Source organism: Furipterus horrens, unplaced genomic scaffold (genome assembly GCF_987537825.1).
Source record: "Furipterus horrens unplaced genomic scaffold, mFurHor1.1.pri manual_scaffold_11, whole genome shotgun sequence".
In the NCBI taxonomy this organism is placed as follows: Eukaryota; Metazoa; Chordata; class Mammalia; order Chiroptera; family Furipteridae; genus Furipterus; species Furipterus horrens.
The window spans coordinates 15,352,940-15,380,687 of record NW_028327181.1 but is presented as its reverse complement, the minus strand read 5'-3'; the positions used below and the strand labels follow the sequence as shown (position 1 = coordinate 15,380,687).

The following is a 27,748-nucleotide window of genomic DNA, read 5'->3' as shown; positions in this document are numbered from 1 at the left end:
ATAGCCAGGCTACACCACTTGCAACAGTCTGTGGAAAAAATGCATTCTGTTCTTAAGATAGTTTTATACACAGCCTCCTGATTAAAAAAAAAAAAAAACTTTTTGTATTGCATACATACAGAAAAAAGCACAACTCATAGATATATAATTTGATGACTTTCCCAGTGTGACACATTTATGTAACCACCCTAAGATGCTAAGATAAGAACAGGGAATGGCGCCACTTGTGTCCCTCCCCACCCCCCCCATTCACTATCCCCAAACGTAACCACCATCACTACTCATTAGTTCTGATGCTCTAGAACTGCCTATAAGTCTATACTTTCGCTCAGTAGCACGTTTATGCTTTTGACTCATTAACATTCTTTTGGATTAAATTGGTAAAATTATGATTGAGAAGGTTAGGAAGTAGGTGGAAGACTGAGATTCGGAGAAGCTGAGTATTATACTTCGATTTTCCAAGAGGTGGGATCAGAACCTATTCTCAGCTTCCATCCACTCTGCTTAAAGCAAGAAGGAAGATAGAACGGGACGGGGGCGTGGTTACAGTCAGGCTAGTTCCTCGTGGGGGCGGAGTCTTAGGGATAAGGGCGGGGCCTCGGCCCGACCTGTCGGCGGCAGTTGGCGCTAGGGGCGGGGCCTGGCCAAGGCTTCCTGTCCATGTCTGCGGAATCGCTGTTTGACCCCGGAAGTGCTGTCTCTTTTGGAGCTGTCACCGTGGACCACGGCGGTGGCGGCGGCGGCACGTCGCCGGTAGTACAGCCGCCGAGGTGAGTGTGTGGCTGGGCTCTGCCGTATGCGGGGCGCCGGGCCTGGGAGGAGCCGCAGCCGTGCCTCTGACTGCCTTGGGACTCTTCGCCTCCAGCACAGGGCCAAAGCTATGCTGCCCCAGGGGTCTGAGTTGTCCCCCTTCTCACACGAGGCAGAAGCGTTGGGTTCGAGGCTCGGACCCAGAGTGATTTGAATGAGTCACGGTCCCAGCACCCTCATCCTGAGTTGAGGACCGTGAATCGTTCAGTTTCCTCGGTGTTCATTCATTAGTTCAATAAATACATATCTAAGTTTCTCCTACGTGCCAAGCACAGATCTAGGCACTGGATACAAACGGAATAATACAGACAAGGCTCCTGCCCTCACGGAGAGTACAGTCTAGTGGGAGAAAACAGTCAATGACAAAAGCTCGAGATGATTAAAGATATGACAGTAACTGGGGGAGTGAATACTTAGGATAGTCTGATAAAGGCTCCGAGGAGAGTAATACAATATTGAGACCAGAAGAGTGATGGCAACCAGAGAAACTGAGGCAGCAGTAGCCCTGGGATGGGCCCAGGCCTTACTGTAATTGGCGATTGCACTGAACTCCTCTTCTAAAGAAAGCCCTTTCCTGACTTTTGGCTTTGCTGTCCTGCTTGTCACTGAGGTTGCAGTGCTGGGCATAGACATTGTCATGATCATTGTCCTTATCCTTTTGGAACTTAAAGTTTATTCTTTGCCTAGTTAATTTCTACCCATACCTTAGATGAAAACTCATATTTTCCTTGACAACCTTCCTCTGTCAAGTCAATTCTCTCTGTCATAGCTCCATGGGCCTTACTTACATAACATACATCATGGTGTTGAGTTTTGCTTGTTGTATGGCTATTTGGTTCATAGCTGTCTTTCCCTTAAAAACTAAGTTCTATGAAGGGCAGGACCAGGTCTGTTATTTGTACACTTTAGGATTCTCTGGGCGTCAGTGCCTGGGTAAGAGGTGCTCAGAAATCTTCGAGTGGATAAGTGAGATGATTAACATAATCTTTGCTCTCCAGTGGTTCCTACCAGGTCTGTCTTGCCCCCAAGTTATTGTCTTTTCTTTTTGTCATGTCTCTTTCTTACTTAAATGGTTGCTCACTCCCTTCAGGTAAAAGGCCAAAATCTTTAGCATAGCATTCAAGGCTTTTTTTTTTTTTAACTGGCCCCATCTTTCCTATCCACATCTCTCTACTCCTGTCATCTGCTCCCTGACCTTGTATTTTTAACCATAGTAATGTCTTCCTCTTTCATCAAAGAGACAGTCTCTGAGCCTTTGCTCATGCTTGCTCTTTGCTTGGAAGGCCCTTCCTTCTCATCTTTTTCTACCACCCTTCAACAATCATGTTATAGGTCACTTTCTCTGGGACATTCTCCCTTTCTCTGCTGTGCTTGTTTTGGAAATTTCCTGTTTTAGTTCTAACCATACCAGATGATAACCATTTATTTGCACAGGACCCAGAATGTATTCAGTGTTCGCTGAGTAATTGAGGAAGCTCTGCCTATGGTTGGGACTTGAATGACAGAAACAAGTAAATTTTATTGAGTGCTTATTATGTACCAAGTCCTGTGTTGAACACTTAGTGTTGATTACTTTTTCACATCAATCCTGAGGGATTATGTATTATTGTCATCCCAATTTACAGACAAAGAAATAAAGGTTTAGAGAGGTTAAGGGACTATCTCAAGGTCTCAACATGGATAGGAAAAGGTAGAGCCAGTATTTGAACCCAGGCTGTAGAACTATAAAGCTCTCTTTCAACCGCCACACCAGCTTGGGTCTGAACTGCCCTTACAGGTACTGGCTTGTAGGAGTGTATTTTTTCTGAAAGTAGGTGCTGTCATTACCTGTCTAAGTCTGGAATCAGGGGCCTAGAATTTAAAGGGTGGAGAGCTGCCTCCTCCTGTAATTCTTTCCCCACCCTAGGTCACCACACTGGATATTCTCGCCACTGTCTTTGGAAGGTAAGCCTGGAAAGCTATGGGCCTGTGAGTCATTTGGACTTCGCACTGGTGAAAAGACCACTGATGCTTCCACCTGCCCTCTCAGCATTGCTGGGGGTAGGCCTGGGGTTAAGAAAAACGTATTTTTTAACATGTTCAGCACAAGAGACCCTGGTGCCAAGCAGAATTGGTGGGGTTCAGTTTCATCTTGGCCACCAGTGTATTTGCCTTGAGCACATCAGGGCCTGTCTTTGGACCTCTGAGCATAATAATCTTTGTCATCCTTAGCTGGGTTGTTATGAGAGGCTTGTAAGATAGTAACTCAGTTAGAAATAATGTACATGCATCAGAGGATATTATCAACGTTTTGCAAAGCTGTAAGACTAAAACTCACTCCAAGCCCCTTTTATTATTTTGCCTTGTAATTTTTTTTTTAGGCCACCTCATATGTGCAGGGACAATGTGTCTGATTCACTGAGACTCTAGAGCTGGAACAGACCTCAAAGACTAGACAGACTAGTCCTCCCTCTTTATATTCCTCTAGGATGAATATCTTCACAGTCTTTAAAACAGCCCATGAATCAAGCAAGGTTCCTTGTGTACCAAACTGCTTCTCACCTCCTTAGTTTTGCTCTTGCTGTTTCAGCTGCCTGAGGCATCCTTCTTCCCTGGCCAGTCTCCTATCAACACAATTCAGGCTTTCCTGATCCTTAGCCTCTCCTCTAGAAAGGCTTTCCTCACAGCCATACCCCTGCAAGCTCAACTATAGACTACACTCAGTCCAGCAAACGGTTAAGAGCCAGCCTGCTTCCCCAACTACTAACTGTGAGACATTGGGCAAGCTTCTTATCTTCTGCGAGCCTCTATTTCCTCATTGGTAAAATGAAGATAATAATAGAACCAACCTTAGAGTTGTCATGAGCTTTAATACATGTAAAGTGAGTTAACGCGTAAAGTAGGTTAATGCTGAGAAAAGCACTTAGAAGAGTTTCCAATACATGATAAACATGTTGCTCCTGAGACTATCCTCATTATCATTTTTGGATGTAAGCTTCATCAGGGCAGAGACCCTGCCTTGTTAATGCGTGTTCCTAACACCAGGCCCTGGCCTAATATCAGAGGTGTAGACACCCACATGTGTGTGTGTGTATGTGTGTGTGTTTATCCCATGCAACTCGTGGCTGACCATGCCCCTCAGCTTATCTGTGAGGACTCAGGAGGTAATGATTTCCTCATCCCAGCCTTGGTATGTCTTCATGTTGTCATTGAGACTGTGCTTACCTTTTATGGCATGTCTTTTAAAGGGCATAATTCACTTCATTCCGTGATGCAGCCCATATGCATGGCCCTCCTGTGGGTCAGGCCAAGCGGTATTGCGAAAAGAGCACTGGATGGGAAGACGGAAGATGTAGGGTCTGCCACTCACTGACTCTGAGGCTAATTTGGGGCTCCGTAGAAAGGAGCTTGTACTGGCAAGTTTTTGTGAATTCTGTCATCCTCTGTTCATTCATGTCCCTTTTCCCTGAAGCCTAGAGAGGTTGTAAAATCTTCACGTACTCTGCAGGTGAGGAGAGGCCCATGGCTTCAACCCTCAAAAGACTTAAAATCTGATTAGACTTATAAAAAAAGCATTCTCCTGCTCAGTTGTTCATCATACATTCGATGAGGTCACCTCTCTACCAGCCTGTGTGGGTCATGGGAAAGGTAGCAAGAGAAGGAGAGCGTGGGCACTGTCTGTGCAGAGCTCACAGGCCAAGGAGGGCATGGAGCTGGAGCCATAATTAAGATAATCTAGGTACTTTCAACCAGTACTTCTCAAAGGGGGTGGGGTATATCAGGAGTCACCTGAAGAGTGTATTCCTTCTGTTTGAGAAATGCTTTAGGTAAAAATAAATAAAAAATAAAAAATAATGCCACTTTATTCTGGATTAGTAGATGCAGGAACCAGGTCTTCGGAGGCCCACATCCAGAGCCCCAAGGCCGGAGGTTTCAGCTTCTCCTGGGATCAGCCCCAGAGTAGGCCCCTGCCACCAGGAGCCTATGTGTCTGCTCTCTTCTTCCCATCCATGTTCCTTTTAGGAGGGTCACGCAGCACAATGCCAGCTGTGCCCCTGGACCAACTCCTGATCACCCACAAGGACCTGAAGACAGGAAAGCTGAGGACTTCACCAGCGCTGGTGAGCCGGTGCCTTGAGGCTGTTCAGCCTGATATTATCATTCTTGCAATTTCAAAAGTGGAAAGTAAATTCCTTCTTTATCTGTTCCAAGAATAACCTCAGGGCCACAGTCAGTAATTCAGTAGCTGGGACACTACTAGGTCCTTCCAGGCCCAATGTAGAAGTTTCCGTTCCAAGTAGCAGCTTGAATTTGAGTAGTATTTTCCATGTCACCACCCCACACCTTCCCTCAAAGCATTTCATTTTGAATCAGAGTCTGATGATGGTTCTGACTAGCCTGAGCTGGCCTAGAAATGGATCCATCCCAAAGCGGGGTTTGGGTATTTGACCCTGCGGGAGGTGTTCAGGTTTCAAGTCGGCCTTTGTCAGAGCTATCTCAGCTGCTATCCACACTTCGGGGGGAACACTGATTTCAGAGGTCCGGCCGTCTTTTATCACAATGGGCTAAGAAGTGCCACATACAGACTCGGCAGGGCTTGTGAGAATGAAAACTAAGGAGGCTGTGAGCATGCCGATTACCCGCTGCAGGGTGAGATTAGAGCCACAGAGAGGTGCCAGGCTGCTGAAGGAGGCAGACGCGGGGACTGGAGTCCCTGTACCCACTTGCTGTTTTCCCAAGAATATGAGCTTACTCGAACAAGGTGGGAGGAAGTATTTTCTGGGGGCTTTGAGTAAAGTCGTGGGAAACAAGAGCTTGGTGTTTTATTTCCTGCTTTCTGGATAGGTTCCTATTACTTCCTAACTACTCTCTAATAATAGTACTTAACATTCATAGAGCATTTGCTCTGGGCCAAACCTTTCCAAACACTTCACCTGGATTATCTCATTTAAGCCGCACCGTAGCCCTATGAGTAGGCATTTTGGTTGTCCCCGTTTTATAGTTGAGGAAACAGTTCAGGGTCACAGAATTAGGAAATTAGGGGAGTCAGGATGGGAATCCAGCTAGCCTGACCCTAGAGCTCATACCCTTAACCTTTTTGCTATAAAAACCTCCTCTTTCTTTTTTATAACCTTTTTATAAGATTATAAGAGGATAGTTATCAGAAAATCTAGAACTCTTCTGTCCAACATGGTAGCCATTAGCCACGTGTAACGATTGAGCACTTGAAATGTGGATTGCTCAATTGAGAAACTGGATATTTATTTTAATTTTACTTGATTTAAATTAAAGTAGCCCCATGTGGTGAGTGGTGACCTGCGCAGGTATGGAGCAGTTCCATTGTTGCAGGAAGTTCTGTCGGAAAGTACTGGTTCCTTGAGTGGTTGGGTCTGACTTTCCACCTCAGTCCTTCCCCTCATACTGAACACCTGGGTTGCTAGACTGTGGGCTCCATCAGAGCAGGGACCTGGTACCTTCCCTTTATTCTGGTTTCCCAGTGCCAGGAAAAATTCAGTAAAAGGGTCAAGGACCCCAGCCAGCCATTGTTACAGACCCTGGAGCTACAAAGAGAAAAGACATTGTTCCTGCCCTTGAGCAGCATGTGGTCTGAGAGGAAAGCAGGCCAGTAGCTTCTCTCCAGTGTAATCAGGGTTGTGATAGAAGGAAGTCCTCTAGGCTGCTACATGAGCAGAGATTCTGGGCTGCTGATCTGGATAGAAGGGGTGTATAGATGCAGGGAGGTCTCGGGAGTAATGGGAGGGCACATGCAGCCAGGGAAGGCTTCCTGCAGGAGGGGGATCCTGAACTGGGTATTGAAGAATGAGTAAGCAATAGCCAGGCAGGGCAATGGGAAAAGGGTAGACCTGGCAGGAGGACCCAAGTAAGCTGTTTTGAGAGAGTCTGACTCCTAAACCAACCACCAGTCACTTGAGGTGGAAACAGTATCCCACGGACTTTGAGTTAAATCTCACACATACTTGGCTGTGTGACTTCGGGCAAGTTACATAACCTCTTCATGTTTCAGGATCTAAAAAGGGTAATAATAGAAGCAGCTTTGTGTGGTGGCTACGAGGATTAAATGAGACATCTGAATTGGCACTGTGCCTAGAACATAGTAAGTACTCAATAATGATGGTAATGATAACCGTGACAGTGATGGAATCATTGAATGGGGAGTAGGATGGAAAGAGGGATGAGCTGAGGGAGACAGTTGCCTGATGGAGGAGCAGTCCTGTTAGCCATGCTGAAGAGGTTACGCTGCTGGCCACCGGAAGCTCCTGGAAGATTGTCCTGAGGTTTGTACCCACCCTGTATTTTTCTCTTTAATCTGAACTTGGGACAAGAGGATCTCTAGCCAAGGGACAGCCACCATGCTGCCTTTGCAGGGTGATAGGTGAAGCTAAGGTTTATCGAGTAGCTAACATGTGCACAGTGCATATTTGGTGCTATTGAAGATCCAAAATAAATCAAGTCTTGGGCCAGAATGAGCTTCCGAGGAAGACAAGACCCATTTAAGTGGAACATTTGGAGAACGGGGCAAAATGGTTTCTTATCAAGATAAACAAGTTTGATGGGCAGAGAATGTTCAGAAAGCTTCACAGAGCAGGTGGGACCTAAACCAGGTCTGAAGGGTGGAAGCTACAACTGAGGCCTGCTGCTGCCCCCTGCTTTGAAATCTTCCATGGCCCCCATTACCTACTAAAGAAAGTCCCTACTCTTGAGCTTGGCATTCAAGGTTCTTCAAAGGCCTTGGTAGTATCTGGTCCTTTATTCATTCCTCTTTCCAGCCAACAAATGTATCTGGAGAGTCTGCTGGATGCCAGGTGCTATTTTGGGGACTGGGAATGTGGTCGGCAAAGCTCAGACTGCCTCCAGAGACCTGCAGTCTATTGGGAGCGGGGGTGGGGGGGTGGGGGGCAGAGTAGACAGTCTCTCCATTTGTATATAATTTTATTAAGGTATCATTGAAGGACAAGAAACTGTACAGATTTAAAGTATACAACCTGATTGGTTTTGACATCTGTATACACCCATGAAACCATCACCATAATCAAGATATTGAACATTTCTATGATCCCCAAAAGTTTATTTGTGCCTCTCTATAATTCATCCCTTCCTCTCTCCCCATCTGCATCAACTACTGATCTGAAAGCACTTTTGATGCATTTCAAGTGCTATAGTCAGGGAAGAACAGAGTGCAGGTGCTGGGGGAGCCCAGGTAAAACCCTAATCTAGTCAGGGGTGGGAGTTGGGGAGACTTCCTAGAGGAGATGAGGTCAGGGCTGGGGTCAAAAGGACAAGCAGTGAGACCAGGATGGCACGTGGGTACCATAGTCATTTAGTAGGTCTGCAGTGTAAGCTTTGGTTCAAATCCTGCCTCAGTGGCCTCCTTAGCCCTGTGACCTTGGCGCAGTTCCTGAAGCTTACTGCGTCTTTGTTTACTCCTCTGTAAAAAACAAAACAAAACACTATCTCCCTTTTAAATAGTTGTCGTAGACAAGAAAGGCTGTGTGGGACATACCTACTCAGCAGCTGATGCAGGGCAGGTCCTTGATAAACGGTGGCTTTTATTATCGTCATTCCAGTGTTCTCTCCCTCCAAATCTGTCTCCTACCACCCAGCGCAATCTGTGCACCCCCCCCCCTTTTAATGGCCCATTTTTGTGCCTCCACAAAAACATTGTTTCCTTATTCTAAAAATCTTTCTCACTCCCCAAGGCCAGCTCAGATGCTGCCCGCTCTGGGAAGCTAGCTGGCCCTTATCATCCACGCACCGTTAAGCCCCTTTTGCACTCCCACAGTCCCTCTGCCAGAGCTGAGCTGTCACATTCTCTATTTTATGCTCACTTGATGGTTTAGATGTGCATCTTCCCCTCTGGAGCGTGGTGTCTGTGGGCACGCAGACGCCTCTCTTCCTGTGCCCCACCGCAGCTGGCCCAGCAGGGTGCCAGCCGTTGTAGGATTGTAAGAAAAGTAGAATCTTGGGACGGTGGGGGTGTGTTTCTCTTTTAGAGTGGAGAACGGGTGCATAGCCTGGCCTGGAAAGCGACCTAAGAGGTGAGATGTCAACAGAGTTGCGGGGAAGCTTAGAAACCAAGGAGATGAATTTAGGCCCTGGAGAGTAGTTTTGAACTTGCTTCCATCAGCAGGATTTCTTTTTTCAGAAGATTTGTACCTGGAGCCCCACTGTATAAATTCTAATTTAAATGGGAAGAATCCCGCAAACCCACCCAATAGGTGGCCCCGAGGAAGCCTTGTGGAACCCAAAGACTCCACAATTTGAAACCTTGCACTAGGCAGCAGGAGGGCGTAGGTGGGTTCTCAAGGAGCCTGACAGTCAGCCATGATTTTCCTGTGCCCCCTGCACGGACAGACCTGGAAGCATGTGGGCCGTGGTTGATAACAGCCGAGATGTTACCTGGCCTTCCTCCTATTACCATTTCTCCTGGAGAAAGCTGCCCTTATGCAGTCAGAGGAGAAAACTGAGCTCATTGCCTCTTCTTTATGGTGAACAAAGTAAGGTTTGTTCATGACAAAGCAGGAGCTGGAAGAGAGAACTTGTGATTCTAAGCCAAGACCTGCAATTACTTGATTACAGCATCTTTTCTTAAAAAAAAAAAAAAAAAAAAAAATTACTGGGGTGTTTTTTATTTCTGATTATAAAAAGGATATAGCATAATCCATACAGAATGATACCATTTTTGTGAGAAAGATAAAAACATCTGAACAAATACTTTAGATGGGTATATTTTAATGTAAATGCCTAGAAAAGGTCTGCGTGGACACTCACCAGATGGGAGGACATGGGGACTGGGAATAGGGTCCCAGGCGACTCACCCCTGTAGCCTTGTAAATTTTTAAAAGAAAAGATGCTCACATCTCACTTGTATAATTAAAAATAATTTTAAAAGTAATACTTCTTTTTTAATTGGAAAGTATATTCAAGTAAAAATCCCCCCACCAGAGATAACCACTATCAGCTTTGGAGTGTTACCCCCACCACCACCACTTTTAGTTTTTTAGCCTGTACTAGTAGGTGACTGTGTTAAATATATCTATCTATGTACATTTTTTTTTGAATCCCAAAACTGATTATATTAAATAGAAAGGTTTGGGTCCTGCTTTTCCTTTCCTTAACCTTTCCCCGTGTCATTAAATATTCTCAAAATGGTTTTTAATGACTGCCTAGTGTACCCTGGATGAAACCAAGCCCCTTTGTTAGAGACACTTGGTTCTTTATGCTAAAAGCTCCTTGGAGGGTCACCGGTTGGAACAGCCAAGTGTTGTCATTGCTGTGGGTTGGCAAATGGGCCCTCGCTGACTAACCTCTGCCACGTTAACACGTGGTTTTTGGATCCGTAGCACCCTGAGCAGAAGGCAGACCGGTATTTTGTGTTATACAAACCGCCCCCTAAAGACAACATTCCCGCCCTAGTGGAGGAGTACCTGGAACGCGCCACCTTCGTAGCCAATGACCTCGACTGGCTCCTGGCCTTGCCTCACGATAAATTCTGGTGCCAGGTAACATTCTATCAAAATTAACGCTAAGACAAAGCACATGACATGCCGTTTGGTTGGTTGCTGTTGTTGTTTCTCTCCCCCTAGGAGATGCTTTTTTCTCTACTTTTTTCACTGGATCCTTACCAGCAAATTGTGGTTTGGATTGCTCTGTCTTGTATCACAGTCTCAATGATGTTTACACAATGCCTTCCAGTGCGTCATTTTTAGAAACTTGTGTTTAGCCCTTGCTCATTCATACCTCCTTTGTCCCTTGGGGTTGGAGTGTTTGCCACCGGCCAGGGCTGATGGGCCACGAGCCCCTGCTCAGTCCGCCCACAAGCCCTTGGGCCTTGGTAACAAACCCTTGCTCTCCTTTGTTGCCCGGCCAAGGTTGTCTTCGATGAGACCCTGCAGAAGTGCCTGGACTCCTACCTGCACTATGTCCCCCGAAAGTTCGATGAGTGGGTGGCCCCAGCCCCCGAGGTTGTTGACATGCAGAAGCGCCTCCATCGAAGCGTTTTTCTCACCTTCCTCCGCATGTCCACTCACAAGGAATCCAAAGTAAGTCCCTGATCCCGTGACAGGTCACCAGTGACACCGAACACCTCTGTGCTGGACTCTCCGTCCCTGGGAAGGAAGGCTCTGGAAGTATCGAGTTTCCCCTTTGTCTCCTCTCCACCTTTATTCCCACCATTGGGGAAGAAATCTGTGCCACCTCCCTTATCCTCTGATTCACCGGGTCGGTCTGTGTTACACCCAGTGTTTTCATCAATGGGAGCCGAGGGCCCTTTGCCAGTTGACGTGTGACTCTGCCTTTTCTTGTGCGTCAGAGGATGAAAACACTGATTCTGATTTTTGAAAGGAACTTGTATATGCTTTTGAAAAACCCTTAAAAAATAATAATGCTGTCTCTAAACAATAAAAACATTACAAAAATATTTTGTTGATAGTGCAGTTTACCTGCAAAATTCTCTCCCCCCAGGATAACCACTTTTAAGATGTATATTCCTTTAGGGATTCTTTTTTTCCTTTACATAAGGTGTATGCCTGTGCATGTATTTATTTTAAAAATAGGATCTTGCGGGGTTTTTTAAAAGATTTTATTTATTTCTAGAGAGAGGGGAAGGGAGGGGGAGGGAGGAAGAGAGGGAGAGAAACATCAATGTGTGGTTGCCTGTTGTGCACCCCCAACTGGTGACCTGGCCTGCAACCCAGGCATGTGCCCTGACCGGGAATCAAATAAGCGACCCTTTGGTTGATAGGCCAGCACTCAGTCCACTGAGCCACACTAGCCAGGGCAGGATCTTGGTTTTTTGTGAACATTTTTAGTATGGAAAATTTCAAGTATACACATAATGAACCCTGTGTCCTCATCACCCAACTTCAATAATTATCAACATTCTGCCAATCTAGTTTTCTCTCTCCTTCAGAGTTTTTCTCTTTCTTTCTTTCTCTCTCTCTCTCTTTTTTTCCTGGAGTATTTTAAAGCTATCCCAGACATCATTGTAATTTATCCATAGATATTTTAAATGACTCCCCAACCAACTGTTTCATAGTGTATTTTTGCTTCTTTTTACATTAAAATGAAGAATAGCTATTGCTCCAGGTCAATATATGAGTCTCAGACATATCCACAGTGTGGATAGACCTTTATTTATTATCCAGTCCCCTGTTGTGAGTTTGCTATTACTTGACAATGCATCTGCTTTCAGAAAGTCTCTTATCTTTTCTCTGCACTGTTCCTTAGGATCACTTCATTTCCCCCTCTGCATTTGGAGAAATCCTCTATAATAATTTCCTGTTTGACATCCCAAAGATTCTGGACCTCTGCGTGCTCTTCGGTAAAGGCAACTCGCCGCTGCTCGTGAAGATGATAGGTGCGTAAGGCGTGGGGCCTGGGGGGATGCCCAGGGATGGCCCTCACATGCCAGGCTAGGAGTTCCAAAAGTAGGCACCCAGACAAGTGCAGGGGGATTCCGAGCGGCAGTGGTGAGTGGTGCTTGGAGATGACTCAGACATATGTATATCAACTCTGAAATAAGTGGCTAGGTGGCAGTGGGGGAGTGGAGACAAAAATGTGTGCCACGCTTCCTCAAGGATCTCAGAGTCTTGGTGTTAGGCCATGTGTTAGACTGGTGAAGACGTGGGGCAGTTTGCTCCGGGGGTAAGAGTGAGAGCAGCAATGATAGCTAACCTTTGTTTGAGTGCCCGCCGAGGGGCTGACACTCCTATGTTACCTCAGCCGATCCTCACAGCAGCTCTGTGACGTAAGTGCTGCCAGCCTCCCCATTTATAGATAAGAAAACTGAGGTTAAAATGTAAGGGACTTGCCTAAGAGGCTATGACTAATAAGTAGCCAAGCTGGGATTTATGTCACATAGGTCTGACTCTTGAATTCTTGCTCTTTTTTTTTAATTGATTTGAGAGAGAGAGAGAGAAACATCGACTTGTTGTTCCACTTATTTGTGCATTCATTGGTTGCTTCTTATACGTGCCCATACAGGGGATTGGACCTGCAACCTTGCATATTAGCATGACGCTCTAACCAACTGAGCCACCCAGCCAGAGCCACCAAGCTCTTGTTCTGGGCCACTCCCTGCCTCAGGGATGCTGAGGCTGCCTCAGAAATGTCATGATTTGCATTGTTGCTGAGAGCAGATGCGGGCAGAGTTCAGAGAGGACTCTTTGGGTTGTGAAAGGAATGAAGTCAGCAGTTGAATCCTGTCAGGAGGCAGTGGACTAGAAGGTTCGATCAGAGAAGCTTTGTTGGGATGCTACAGAGGAAACAGCACCAATCACAGTTCATTGGGCCCTGCACAGAGGTGCTCACCGTGGACACCCCGTCAGCCTTCTTCACCTTGAGATTGTAGGACATAGTCTTCCAAATGCCCAGTTATAAAGCTGAGTTATCTCTTATAATAGCTTCCTCCCTTTTTTCCCCTAATAATAAAGGTAATACATCTTCATTTAGAAAATTTTGGAAGAATATTAAGTATAAAGAAGCAGGAAACAGTTATCAAATTCCTGCACTTAGAGACAATCATTTAGTGATTGTTTCCATCCAGTCTTCTCTCTGTGTAGTTTTTAAAAACATATCAGAGCTAATGTATATGAAATTTCACATCCAGCTTTTTTATTGGAACAACCTCTGGTTTCTCATTCAAATCTGATTATTGCATGATCATCAGTTAATTTATTTTATTTCCCAGGGAAAGACCCTTAATAATTTTAATGTAGACTGAAAGGATGGTGTGAGCAAAAAGCAAGCATGCTTTGTTAGAGAAACAATTATTAGGCCAGTTTGGTTAGAGTGGAGCATTCTGGGAGACAAGGGAAGGGCCAGATCAGGGAAGGCTCAATGCCAGGCTTTGGGGAGTGGTATTGCTGGTGGCTAAAAGGCAGGCTCTCAAGGTGAACTGCCCAATTCACACCCTAGCTCTATTCCTAGCTGCGTCATGTAGTCACTCCAATTGACTAATTAATTGTCAGTTAACCACTCTAAGGCTCAGTTTTCTCCTCTAAAAAATGGGACAGCTACCTGATACGATGGTTGTAGGAATCAAATATAAGGTGGTGCTCAGCACAGTGCCTGGCACGTTATAGGCACTTAGCAAGTGTGAGCTCTTATTGTGGTGAGGCCATGGGGGTCTCTAGGAGCTTGGAGCAGAGTGGGGAGCTATCTGGTAAAAAGGTTAATCTGGCAGCACATGGGTGGGGAGGGTGGTGACAGGAGGCCACAGAGGAGGGTAGTGGTTCCACGTGGTTTTAAAGGTGAGAGCCTGGTTGTGCTGCTGGTGTGGAAGAGGACATCTGGGAGGCAGAATAAAGGAGGGCTTAGTGAGGTCAGCTGGAGAGAGAAGTCCTAGTGATTCTGGAGAAAACTGGTGTTAATCACAGAAAAGGCCCTTGGGAGGTGGGAGGCGTGGGCTGTGAGTAGAAGCAAGGTCAGCATTAGATCTGTTGGGTGTAGAACGGCTGTGTGGATCCAGATGGGCAAGGGTGGAGGGAGAAAGCTCTGCCTGCTGCCAGTCTTCCTGACCTTTTGAATCACTGACTTCTGTGAGAATCAGATGACAGCTTGTCTCCAGAAAAATGTACCCCCTTGTAGATTTTGAGGTGTTTTAGAATATTCTCATCCCCATCTTGAAAATTCTAAACTGGCTTATTCTTTGGCTCTAGAGGGTGGTTGACGGAAAAGAGGGCAGGACCAGGCATCGGAACCCATTCATTGTATGCTCGTGTGTGTTGTCTGTGTGTGTTGGGGGTGGGGGTGGAGAAGAAGCCTGCAGACACAGGAAGAAGGGGGAGCAAGGGACTTGGCTGATGGTTCTTTGGGCAGAAGCCCAGTCCTTACCCTGCCCCTCACTCTCCCAACTCCCCACTTTTTGTAAACCTCAACACTGGTATTGTGAATGAGCAAGTAATTTGGAAAGCAGGGCCTTCCAGTTAGACTCTCTTAGAGCTGCTTTACGAAGGTAGGAGTACATTGGGCCTTGGCCCTGTCAGGACTACTTGGCAATACTTTTCATTCACCCTGGGTTTCTGAACTGCTTTAGTCCGAGGAGGGACATTTCTAAGGATGCCATTGCTGTCCCATACCTTTTAATTATTCCTTTGAGAGAACAAAAGTCAAATCTTCACCATAACGGAGTCAGATAAAGGAGGGGAAGGGAACTTCAAAGTCCCCAAGGGTAGACTGTGAAATGTGATATCTTTTGGTGCTTGTTAAAACACCGCTGTTACTTAGGCTTAAGCATTGGAAGGATTATGAGAGAGTGCCTTCCACCATGCCAGGTGGTTGGGTGCAGAAGGGACCACAGTGTGGCCCTGGGAATTATGGGAGGAGACCTGCTCCTGATGCCTGGGTCAGGAAACGCTGTCTGGAGAAGGTAGCACCTGCCTTATGGGAGGACACTTCATACAGAAGGAGGGGACAGGGCTTATTCTCTGAGGTTGAGGATGGTGCGAGGGAGGAGATGCAATGCCAGGAATGGTGAGAGGGTTGTCAGAGATGCCAGCAGAGGCCACATCTCACGGGCCTCATGGTCAGGAGTTCAGACTTGACTTTGAGGAGAGTTTTATGAGGAAGAGCAGATGTTGGTGGAGAGACAGCTCAGTCACTTCTTGCCTGTCAGGAGTAGGAGATGGGCGCAGAGGGTCAGGGAGTACCTTCACAGGTTGAGTGATCAGCACCCATCTAGAGGTGGGAGGTGCTAAGCAATTGAGTTGTAACACTCAGCTTTCTGGAATCAAGGAACAAAGTAGTATACAGGAAAGTGTTTACAGAAAGTCCAGACACCTAGTTACTTGCTTACTCATTCAGCGCCATCTGGCCTTTGCTCTTATTCATTTACAAACCCTCTGGGATGGGGTGAGGGCTGCAGAGTTTTCAATTAAAAAACCAAGGACAGACCTGCCCAAGGACAGAGGACAACTAGAATTCAGAACACCCAGACAGCCAGCCAATCTTAAATGCCAGGATTAGAATGGGATGAAGAACCCTGGCCTCTCAAGGTGTTCGCTGACATTTGCATGTCACGTCCCCAGCTAGCTGCAATTCTCTCTCCCTCCCTTCGCCATTTCGGCAGTCAGAACATTTGGTTTCTGTTCCAGTTACCATATGCTCTAACCTACTCACTCACAGCAGCAGCACTTGGAGAGTAGTAAACATTCAGAGAGGAGCTTCACTTTACAGAAACAACTGTAAATGGGTGGTAAGTCTGCCTTCAGGTCCCTCGCAGGCCTCTCCCCTTGGAGTGGGATCAATTAGTGTGGCTGGCATATTCAAAACCAGAGGGTGAGAGAATTTCCAGAAAAATGTCTCCTTAGTTCCCTTCACATTATTGGAGACGTGGCCTGGCGAGAACGCTGGATTTCAGCATTCAGGTTTCTTGAGCAAAGAGATCATATCTCCTAATTTTCCTGGATGACTAACTCTAACTTCCAAAGCCAATGCTGTCATACAAGGCACAGTGCCCAAGTGTGATCACTCCCTGGGGATGTCAGGCAGAGCTGGTTTGACCAGGGCAGGTCTTTTACGTAATTCGCTAGGCAGAGGTGCTTAAAAGGTTAAGTTGCACCGAGCAAGTCCCTCCCCCACCCTTGGGAAGTTTCTAGGCTGGGCCAAACCTCAGGTGCCAGCAGGGCCTGGGGCCAAGACTGCTCTAGTTCAGGCAGGCTTAGGAAAGGGGAGAAAGGTCACAGAATATGCTGGCAGCCATTTGTAATGTGTCCTCTCCACCCCCACTCTCTTCTCCCAATTCTATCTTTTTCTTCTCTTTTCAGGAAACATCTTTACCCAGCAGCCAAGTTACTATAATGACCTGGATGAAACCATGCCCACCATCCTTCAGGTACCAGCTCTGAGCCCTGCCCAGGGGAGGGGGGGGTTGGGAAGCAGACCTCCGCCCCACCTGATGGTGTACCTTGACTTTCCTGAGCCTGAGAGAAATGTTTACACCCCACACCAATGTAGTCCCACCTCCAGACATCTCAGTGTCCTGCTCCTCACCACTCCACTTCAATTCATTCTTTCCGTCTTGATCAGGACTGAAATCTAAGGCTGTCAAGTACTGTACTCATGCAGAACTTGGCTTTCATATTGTGTCTGCTGATAGCCATAACCTCTAAGACTACCCCTCTGAGAGAAATAGGTTTCTTAAATAAGAGCTTTAAAGGGTTTTTTGTTTGTTTGTTTTTTATTCTTTTAAAAAAAATTTATTTATTGTTTTTTTATTACAGTTGTCCCACTTTTTCCCCCATTGCTTCCCCCATTCCGCCCACCCCTTCTCGCACAGAGGTTTAAGTTTTATAAAATAATTTTATGAAATAATAATATTCATTGTAAAAAATTTAAAAATATTTTTAAAAAAATAGAAAAAGGATGGTAAATATTCCCCTGTGGTTCCATCCCATCACCAAGAGCTATCCACCGATCACGGTAATTTTTAGAATACAGTTGTTTCTCGGAATCCATGGGTTCTGCATCTGAGGATCTAATCAACCCTGGATTGAAAATGTGTTTTTAAAAAATGCTGTGTTGTTGCTAATATGTACTATATAGTTAGGCCTGTGATGGTTGTGTCTGTGCTGAAAATGTACAGACCTTTTTTTCTTGTCATTAAAAACAATTTTTTAAAATTTATTTTATAAGAAAGAAAGGGAAGGGGAGAGAGAGAAAAAAAAGCATTGTTTTGTTGTTCCACTTATTTATGCATTCATTGGTTGCTTCTTGTAAGTGTCCTGACCATGGATCAAACCCCGCAAGCTTGGCATATTGGAACAATACTCTAACCAACTTAGCTACCCAACCAGGGCTGTCATTTCTTAAACCATACAGTATTACCACTATTTATATAGCATTTGCATTAGATTAGGTATTATAAGTCATTTAGAGATCATTTAAAGTATATGGGATGATGTGTGTAGGTTATATACAAATATGCCATTTTATATAAGCATCTTGAGCTTTATATAGGAAATTCACAGACTTGAGCATCTGTGAATTTTGGTATCGGCGGGGGGGACCCTAGAGCCAATTCCTGAAGGATAGTGAGGGATTCCCATAGTTACCCACTAGCAAACTTAAAGGTGGCACAATCAGTTAAAGATTTACATGATTTTATGATTGGGTCTATTTTTCTCTCACTGTTGATTTGTCTTTTATTTCAATATATTTTCTATAAATGTCATCTACAGGGGATCCAGAAACACATTATATATTGCTAAATGTGTATCTTTAATATTAACATACCCTTGCCCAGCCTCTCCAGTCAGATAACATCTGCAAGATTCTGGGGGCTTTACATACACTTTGACTTTTTAATCCTCACCATAATCCTGTAAAAGGAATATCCCTATGATCTCTGTTTTACACACTTTCCACTCTGACCCTGCTCTCAGAGATGGTCACTGTCTCAGCTGGTGTCCCAGGAGCACTGGCATAGATTCCAGAGTCCAAGGCAGTTTCAGATCACCCATCCCTGGCTGCAGGAGAGGGGTCCTAGCTGTTGGCTGGACAGATTGTGGGAGAGTCACCTCTTGTGTTTCACAGGTCTTCAGCAATATCCTCCAGCACAGTGGTTTGCAAGGGGACGGGGCCAGCGCCACACCCCAGAAGCTTGAAGAGAGGGGCCGGTTGACCCCCAGTGATATGCCTCTCCCGGTAAGGTTGCCCTTCAGCCCAGCCTCTTACTGCCTAATAGAGGACCCAGCAGCTTCTTCCCCTGCTCACGGCCCCTTCCCCAATTCCGTAAGCAGCTATCCCTATCACAGTTAGGGCATTTCAACAGGCTTTCCTTTTTCTCTGGAAGCTTCATTTAGGGAGTAGAGGAGCGAATAGGGAACTGGAAATCAGAGGATAGGAGTTTAGTTCAGTCCAACAGATTCCTGCATGTGCTATTTGTTGAGCTGTTCCTTCATTTGGTGAATTTGTACCGAGAAACCCCTGGCATGTGCCAGGCCCTGTGCTGACCTTGGGTGTAAAGCAGTGAGCAAAAGCAGCATGTTGTCTGCTCTCATGGAACTGAGAGTCTCATCTGACGACAGGCAGAACATAAATATTTAAGAAGCCTGGACATGTGTCAGGCCCTGTTTTAAGCACTGGAGATAGGGCAGGAACAAGGCAGCTGTGAGCTGCTCTCTTGGAGCTTGTGATCTCATGGGGAAATAGGCATTAAATAAGTGTTTCAGAAAGGGGTGCACCAAATGCTGTGGGAGCAAGTCATTTTCACTCCCCTGAACCTCAGCTTCCTTATCTGTAAAACAGAGATGATTCTAACAGCTGCCCAGCTCATAACAATTCTCATGAGTTGTCATGACAATCAGGAAAGTGTATGAGAAAGCACTCCCTATTCTGAATAGCCTCTTCAAAATCTAAGAAAAGTGTGGGCTTGGTATTCTTGCTTTCACTGGGATGTACTTTCTTTGTGGACCATAGACATTGTGTTCGGATTCAGGGGTTAGTTCTCCTTCACCTTAGAATAGAACCGTATTATCCTAGAGCTAGAGGTAACCCTAGAGATCATTGAGTGTGCACCCATTGGAGCTACGTAGCAAGACCTGAGGCTTAGGGAGATTGAGTGACTTGCCCAGATTGTTCTAGAGACGGACCAGCCAGGCTTTACCCAAACCTCCAGTGTTCTCTTTCCAACATGAGGCATCTGCCTGTTGGGGACCCCTGGCCTTGTCAACTTTGTCTCAGACCCACTACAGAGCTGTAACAATGGGGTGGAGGAGAATAATGCAGGGTTTTCTTTTGGCAACAGGAATTAAAGGACATTGTCCTCTACCTTTGTGATACCTGCACTACGCTCTGGGCCTTTCTGGATATCTTCCCTTTGGCTTCCCAAACCTTCCAGAAACACGACTTCTGTTACAGGTACTGTGATAGTTCTGGCCGTTGAAACAGAGGTTCTAGTTCTCATCCTCATTCAAAAAGTATTTACTGGGTGCTTAGAACGTGCCAGGCCCTACTGCAGCCTAGGGACGTAGAAGTAAAGGAGACAGATAAGGCTCCTGCTGGTATGGAGCCTGCATTTTAGAAGCACTCCCATTTTTGGCTAAGAACAGGGCGGGGAGGAAAAAACCAACAAGCCAGAAGAGGGAAATTTCAGTTCAGTTCTATTTTATATCAAAGCCCCTATCCTGGGCAGGTGCAAGGGAGTAATAGACAACAGGAAGTGGCTGAGGACTCTGGCATCTAGTCCAGGGTAGAGAAACGCGCCAGGAAACAAGCAGATATGTTCACATGTGGGGCGGGCTTTGTGGCCATATTATGAAATGCTCTGGGAACAGAGGAGGGAGGCGGAATTCTCTCTGGTAAAATCAGAGCTTTTGTGGTGATCCTTAAATGAGGTTTGAAAGAACAAGCAAGAACCTTCCAGACAGAGAAGGGGCAGGGGCAGGAAGGGCAAGCCAGGCAGGTGGAGTGAGGTCTTCTCAGGCCCAGAGCATGTCCCTGGAAAAGCCAGGAAGTGGAGGGCAACAAGTGGCGGGGGCGAGGAGTGGGGCGGGGAGACCAGGGCAGAGGAGCAGGAGTGGGCAACAGAGAGAGCAGCTCTGAGGGAAGCTGGTAAACGGTCAGATTGAGGGGGAGCCTTGAACACACTGTCAGGGAGCGGTGCCTTTATTCTGTAGGGAGAAGGGAGCCACTGGAGGTTTTTATCCAAAGAAGTCCCAGAAAGATCCTGTTGGGATGAAGAAAGAGGTAGAGGAGGACATACATGGAGCAGGGAGGGACACCCTCTCTGCCCACTTAACATCACAGGCATCTGTTCCTTTTTTGTGCAAGAAAAAGGGGTGTAAGGCATGGGCTGGTAACCTACATGTTGCCTGGCAACGGTGAGGCTGGCCTGTCCACGGTGGCCTCTGGCTGTTGCTCTTGCCAGGCACCTTTCTCCACTGTTTGAAGGAGTTCTGGGAGCTGCCCAACTCTGTCCACCCAGCCGGCAGTCCATTCACTCATTTACTCACCCATTCACCAAAGCGTTTATCTGGCGCTGACGTGTGCCAGAGATGGCAGTGGTGTTCTGACTCCTTTTGGGGCACCTCCGCTCGCCAAAATTGGACATTAGGGTTGATCAGCCCTCACAGAATGCTAAAATACAGCATTGATGGACACTTTCCAAGAAGGAAGGGGTTAGGATGGGACTGTGGCTGGCCTTTTTTTTTTTTAAAGGTATCTTTTCTCAGGGTAAACGTGGGAAAATGCTTGTAGGAATCTGGAAAACTCCCACAGGTAGGAAATTAAAATCACTATGACAGATCCTGTTAGTCCCAGACTTTTGGGCCCTGCTTGTTTTCACCTCTCATGGACGTTTTCCTGTTTTGTTGCAGCACCTTCCCAAATGTGGCACAAATTGCTTTTGAAAGGGTCTTTGGAGTTGGGGGGTAATTTTCGGAAGAACTGACTTTTCTGCAAGGGACAGCGGAGGCAGGGTAGCGGCTGGAGTCATCTCAGGGTTAGGGGGGAAGAAAGGAAAACACTTTTGACTGAAAGTGACACTGCCTTTGCCAAATGGCACTGCCTTTGACCCACAAACAGCCTGGGGCTGGCCCAGCCTGTTCAAACTGTGTTGGAGGCCAGGAACGCCCACTGAGCAAGTGCAGTCACCTCAGTCCCGGAGAACTCTCGGCCAGGGGTGACAGCCACTGAACAGCTCTTTAGCGAGCCCCTCTCGTAACAGCCTTCTCCTCCTTCTCCTTGAGTATATACTTGAGTATACCTGAATCTTTCTCTCTCTCCTGTAATTCTATGAATGCGTAATTCATTCACATGGTTCGGAACTCAAAACTATGAAATATATAGTGACGTCTCCCTCCCGCTCTACTCCAGTTCTGTTCCTCATACACAACCATTGTTCTTAGTTATTTATGTGGAATTTTCCAGAGATATGCATATACAAGCAAATATGCATATTATATTATCACGCATCCCCTTTTAAAAATTTAATGCTGGCATAGGAATACTTTATGTACTGTTTTCCCTGTACTTTTAAAATTAATGTATGTCAGTGCATAAAGCACCCTCAGTCTTTGGTATGGCTGGATAGAATTCCATTGTATGAGATACCAGATCCCATAGATGGATCTTTAAGGTTTCTTTAGTTGTTTACTTTTACAAAGAATGCTCTAAAGAATAAATTTTGATTGTTTAACCACTAGGTTGTACACTGAAACTAATATAAAGTAATATTGAATGTATATAAACTGTAATTAAAAAATAAAATTCAGCAAACAAAAGAATAGCTTTGCACACACATTTTTTATCTTTGCAAGTATTTCCTAGGAATACATTCCTAGAAGTAGCATTGCAAGAGCAGATGGTATATATGCATGTTAAAGGCTTATAGATCTTGCCAAATCACCCTCCATAAAGAGTTGTTGCAGCTTACCCACCCACCAGCAATGTATCCTGGCAACACTGGAATCTGGGCCCTCTCTGTCTGCTGGGTGCCATCCTGTGGGCCAGGGAAGGCCTGCCTCTTTTGGCCTAGTTACTCTCTCCTACATACGGCACTACCCTAGGCTAGGAGTAGCCAGAAGTCAGCCAACTGACAGATAAATGTTTCCAGAGCACGTGCTACAGACTCAGCACTGTCGTAGGCATATAGGCTCTATTTCTGGCTTTGGGAAACTAGGATGTTTGGGTGTGAGGTTGCTGTGGTGAGAAGCAAGGCTGTGCCAGGTATAGATGCACCAGGGAGAGGAATTACCATTTGGTATCATAGGAGGTAGGCAGCTGCTAGAACTTTCTGAGCACAAAAAAAGAGTGAACTGTGTTTGTTTCTCAAACGTCAATGAGTCCTGGATGGCCTTCTTGTCACTCTTAGAATGAGCCTATTCGATGATTTCCCATCTGAATGGGAGACATAGCTACTGGTCACTCCCTAGGGACTTATTCCTGGGACCCACCACAGTGGGACAATCTGGGGTGAACATAGAGAAGAGCCAGAGTCGTCCCAGAAGAAAATTGGAGTACAGTAATAACTTAGGAGCATGAAATGGGCCTTCCTGCTCCCTTGGGTTTGCTTTGATTTTCTAATGAAGTGCGGATTTATGAACTAATTGATCCTTTTGCCCACGTGTGCCTCCACAGGCTCGCTTCCTTTTACGAAATAGCAATTCCTGAGCTGGAGTCTGCAATTCAGAAGAGGAGGCTTGAAGACAGCAAGTGAGGCGGGACAAAACTCCGAGTTTGTTGTGGGTGAAAGAAGCCTGAGCAAAGGCCCTGCTTCAGCATCCCCATCTCTAAGACGAGGGGTGGGACCAAGGACCAACCTTGCAGGGTGGCTGCTGCAACCCCTCTGAGCAGCAGCCTGGCCCCTGCATCTAAGCCTGCTCCCCTCAGCTATGGCTCTAAGCTTTTGTTAATGGGCCCACGGGTTCCTGACCCACTGTTTAAACTGAAAAGGGGCCCTGGAACCACCCAGTCTCTCCGAGCCTGTAGGCTTTTCCCAGCTGCAGTCAACAGTGAACTGTGAGGCCCTTTCAGCTCAGGGCATGTATGGGGCTGGGGCAGGGGGCGGGGGCCTGTAATTGCTGGGGTTAAGCTCTCTTGGCGCCTTTTTGTCTCAAATCTCTTTCTTTTTTACCCCTGGCCTTCAAAGGCTGCTAGGTGACCTGTGGCAGAGGCTGTCCCATTCCAGGAAGAAGCTACTAGAGATTTTTCATATCCTCCTGAACCAGATCTGCCTTCTCCCTGTCCTAGAAAGCAGGTAAGTCCTTGGAAGTGCCATCCTCTGGGCTTTTCCCTCGTTTTATCTGCCTCCTCCTCCTCCTCTTGTGTTGCTAAGCAGGATGGAGAGCCAAGAAAAAAGCCTCTTTCCTCCGGCTGCCCAGAGGCCTTGCCCCGGGTGGGGTGAGGTGGGCAGGGAAGGGAGCCGCATATCATCTGCATTGAGTGAGCTCATCTTCCCTGGTGCCCTGTTCCAGCGGTGACAACATCCAGGGCTTCATTGAAGAGTTCCTGCAGATCTTCAGCTCTTTGCTGCAGGAGAAGAGGTGAGTGTGGCCCAGCTGGGACCGTAGTGGGACAGACCCATGGGCTTCATCAGTCCCCACAATAGAGCCCCTGGCATAGCCACCACAGTCAAAGGTTCTGGAATTTGTGGTTGGGCAGCAGACACAGGGAATGACCCACAGCAGAGCAGTGCCCCTGTGGCCCCAGCCCTGTCCCTTCCATTTGCTCTCTGTCTGGCAGGTTCCTCCGGGACTACGATAAGCTCTTCCCGGTGGCCGATGATGTCAGCTTGCTGCAGCAGGCCTCGTCAGTCTTGTATCCTTCTACCACAGACACAGGCATGGGACCTGCCCTGACCAGGTCAGAGGTGGGCTGCAGGGACCCAGAGGAGCAGAGGGAAGTTTACCCTAGAACACGCAGGTCACAAGTCAGCTGGCTTGCCCTAGATGCCTAGACCCCTGCCAAGGCTCCAGCCCCCGTTTCTGGTGGAGATGACTTCTCTGGTCCTCAGAACAGGGGAGGTACAGTTCTGCTTTCTGTTACTGCACATCTGGGCTTCTGTGACCAAGAGGAACTCAACCCTGTCCTTGCAGACCTCACTGCAGGATGGAAAATAGCTAAACAGCCAGTTAGCTAGAGTGCCACACAGGAGAAATTCAGAGGGCAGGGAAACCAGGCGAGGCACCTAACCCAGTAGAGCTCGGGGTGGGATGTCACACAGAAGCGAAGTCCACACAGAGAACAGCAGAAGGAATAGGAGATGGTCAAGCCCCAAGCTCAGTGTTCCCAGCGGACAGAGGGCAGGGCAGACCCATCTGGACAGCCTGCAGATATTGTATGTAGATCTCGAGGTGGGACTGAGGGGAAGGCGTCTCGTGGGAGGGGGTTAGGATATGGCAGGTGATTTGGGGGCAGGTGGACCTGCACAGCCCTGGGTTGACCCTCACTGAGAACTTTGGGCTCTGTCCTGTACGCACTGGGGTGCTGTGGAAGGGTTAAAGCAGGGGATGACAGGGTCAGTTTTAGACTTTAGAATAGCTCCATCCGGCACACGAACGAGAATAGACTGACCTGGGACCTCTCTGAGGCCCAGGGGCTGGTGAGGATGCTGTTGCTGGCATCCAGGCATGGCCAGTGGGGGTCTGGATTAGAAGTGGAGTGAGGGAGTCTAGGGAAACAAAGATGTCTGACTTGGCAGTGCCCAGGGCAGTACAGAGAGAGGAGGGGCAGGGCGGAGCAGGCCTCTGGACCATTTTGGTGGTGGGGTGGGTTGCGCAGTTCTGCCTCAGAGAACCCCTGTGGCCTCCAGCCTCTGCAGAAAGCCCTCACGTGGTCGGATGGGAAGCCCAGTGGCAGTGCCCACGCTAGGCCCTCCTCCTGGGGGTTAGTGCAGAGGAGAAGCTGCTGGTGCATCCGAACACCCTGTCCCATGGTGCTCTGATTCCAGGCCCTCCTGTCCCTGTCTTTACCTGGAGCCGCTTTCTGCTAAGTGGTAGGTACTGGGTTTTAAGGCCAGTGTGGCCACGGTCCAGTCTTTCCTCAGGCGGCCCAGGTGCCTGTGATGCACCCTGGGTTGCATCCCAGACAGCCCCTGGCAGCAACCATAGGATCCTGAGCTGGGGAGGGATTGAGAAATTGTGCTGCCTCAGAGCTGAGGAGGCAGAGGGACCCCTTAACACTTCCTCACAGAGACGAGATGCGGACTGCCTACATCCTTGGGGCAGTCAAGAGTGCGTGGGAAGGGGTGGACCGACAGAAAGCCACGGATGCTAAAGACCCACCAGTGGCCAAGGATCCTAACAGGGTTGTGACAGCAGCAGGGCCAGTCAGTGGACCGTCATCACGTCTGGAGAACTCGGAGGGAGTGGAGGTGTGTATGTCGGGAGCGGCGCTTTCTCCCTGCGTCAGGCCCTCCCGTCCCCATCTGAGAGGTTGGGGCAGCAGAAAACCTCCTTTCTGTGGTTCTGCTCTCAGGGAAAAAGGTTTCTTTTGGAATGGGCAGCCTCAACCTGCTGGTCCATTCTGTGCTGCCTTTAGAGCGTCCTGAGCTGAGGGCATGCTGGGCCGGGTCTGAGAAGAGAGCCAGTCTCGTAAGCTGTCAAAACCTCAGTTTCCCCATTATGAAATGAAGCAAAATCCTCCCTCCTCTGAACAGATCATGGTGGAGCTGCTTTGGTTGCAGTTGGGTGCAGTACCAGGTCTCATTGCTTGGCCGCCCTGGAAGCCCCTCCATGGGACTACAGGGCTCCACTGAGCCTGTTTGGAAACCTCTCATCGAGGGTTTTCTCTCCAGGCTTTTCCAGAACTCACCAAGTCTGTGGCTGTACTGAGCCCAGAGCCCTTCCCTGTGTGTCTGGAGCAGCAAGACATATGCATTAAGACCACACAGTCTGAGTGGTTAGGGAGCTCAGGCGTGTGTCCTGGTCCTACCACTCCGCAGCTGTGTGGCTTAGTCACGGTCACTCACATTGAGCCTTGGTTCCTCATCTGTAAGATGGGGCTCATCGCCTCCGTGAGCTCGTTGGGGCTCTCTGAACTTGGCTGACCCTCAATGCCACATTAATAGATGCTGATGTTCTGTTAGAGCCCAGGTGCCTTAACTGTCACAAGGCCTTGGGGAATGGCAGTCCCCTCCACCTCTTCCCACCCTCTTCCCCATTTGGCTTTTTATCTGAGCCATAAAGGGTTTGTTTTGTTTTTTGATTTGGGAATTTCCTTAAGTGAAAAGCCTAACAAAATTAAGCCACATCAAAAAGTCTATAAGCCAAATCCCTTATTGAAGAGCATATAATTAAAGGGGAGCCTCTCCACACGGTCCAGGCCTCGTGGTTGCTGTTCCCCTCCGACGCCAGCCATCAACTTGTTAAAGCTGGAAAGGGCTTTGGTTAGTAGAAGCCACGGCTGTTTGTGGAGAGCGTGGTCTGTGCCAGGCACCGTGCTCGGCACTCCATGTGCATTGTTGCCTTGAATCATTTGGAGCAACCCCATGAGACGGGCGGTAGTCTGTATGCTTGTTTTATAAGGAGGAAACTGAGGTTCAGAGAGGAGAAGCGCCTCCCGAGTCACACAGCCGGAACTAGCGCTCCCAGTAAGTCTAGAGCTCTCTCTTTCACGGGGGGGGGGGATGGAGGCTCAGAAAGACTCGAGTCCCTTGACTAAGGTGCTATGGCCAGTAAGGGCCAAGACTCAAATCAGGTCCCCTGACTTCTGGTCCAGTGCTGTTTGGGGCCTGTTGCCCTGGCACCCCCCGCCCTCGCCTTCACTCGGCTCTCTCCACAGGGCTTGGGGGCAGCGGCTGCCGTGGGCCCCACCGTGTGTGGTGTGGAGCTGGACTCGCTCATCTCCCAAGTGAAAGACCTGCTCCCGTACCTTGGTGAGGGCTTCATCCTGGCCTGCCTGGAGCACTATGGCTATGACCCGGAGAAGGTGATCAACAACATCCTGGAGGAGCGGCTGGCCCCTGCCCTTAGCCAACTGGACCAAAGCCTAGACAGGTAGGGGAGACAAGTGGGAGGAGGCTCATGGCACCCCGTCTGCTTCAGGGGCCTGGCCAGAGGGCTCTGCAGGCCCTCATCAGGGCCCCTTCTTAGCCCCTCTGCCTCCCACTCCTTCCCTCATGTCCCAGGACTCAGCTTGCTCTCTCATCCCCAGAGGGGCATTCCCTGACTAATGCCCTTTTGGGGGAGATGTAAAAACTGTAGCCAGGAGCCTCTCACGTGCCCGCTGTAAGGCAGAGAGTACACAGCTGGACATCCCTGCTGTACCTGGGGGAAGACCGACTAGAGACACAGGATGTGAAAGCGGTCGCTGAGCCCTTCAGAGCTCCGAAGTTACTGACCTGCCCCTGTCATTGCCACCTTCCCAGTAGATTCCTAAGGAAGGACGGCCAAAGCATGCGTCCTTCATACCTACCCTTTCTGAATTCGGCCCACTGCTTCCCTTAGGGCTGTTGGGGTACCAGGAATGAGTGATGGATGGGTGTTTCTTCCATGAACAA

The 27,748-nt window shown here is 47.8% G+C and overlaps 1 protein-coding gene across 3 annotated transcripts in view; it reads left to right on the top strand.

Annotated features, from left to right (window-relative positions):
* Positions 1-684: 684 nt before the first annotated feature.
* ASCC2 (activating signal cointegrator 1 complex subunit 2) overlaps positions 685-27,748 on the top strand; it is a 38,765-nt gene continuing 11,701 nt past the window's right edge. The window contains exons 1-14 of one of the 3 annotated variants that reach the window (XM_090257265.1): positions 685-770; positions 4,813-4,910; positions 10,225-10,310; positions 10,680-10,850; positions 12,037-12,166; positions 16,575-16,642; positions 18,343-18,453; positions 19,556-19,668; positions 22,888-22,962; positions 23,399-23,506; positions 23,724-23,792; positions 23,992-24,066; positions 25,441-25,621; positions 27,031-27,245. In XM_090257265.1, coding sequence (XP_090113391.1) covers positions 10,782-10,850; positions 12,037-12,166; positions 16,575-16,642; positions 18,343-18,453; positions 19,556-19,668; positions 22,888-22,962; positions 23,399-23,506; positions 23,724-23,792; positions 23,992-24,066; positions 25,441-25,621; positions 27,031-27,245 — 1,214 coding nt within the window. In that variant the 5' untranslated portion in view covers positions 685-770; positions 4,813-4,910; positions 10,225-10,310; positions 10,680-10,781. Of the gene's footprint in view, positions 771-4,812; positions 4,911-10,151; positions 10,311-10,679; positions 10,851-12,036; positions 12,167-16,574; positions 16,643-18,342; positions 18,454-19,555; positions 19,669-22,887; positions 22,963-23,398; positions 23,507-23,723; positions 23,793-23,991; positions 24,067-25,440; positions 25,622-27,030; positions 27,246-27,748 lie in introns of all 3 variants that reach the window. The other 2 variants (XM_090257266.1, XM_090257267.1) reach the window with 2 other exon arrangements.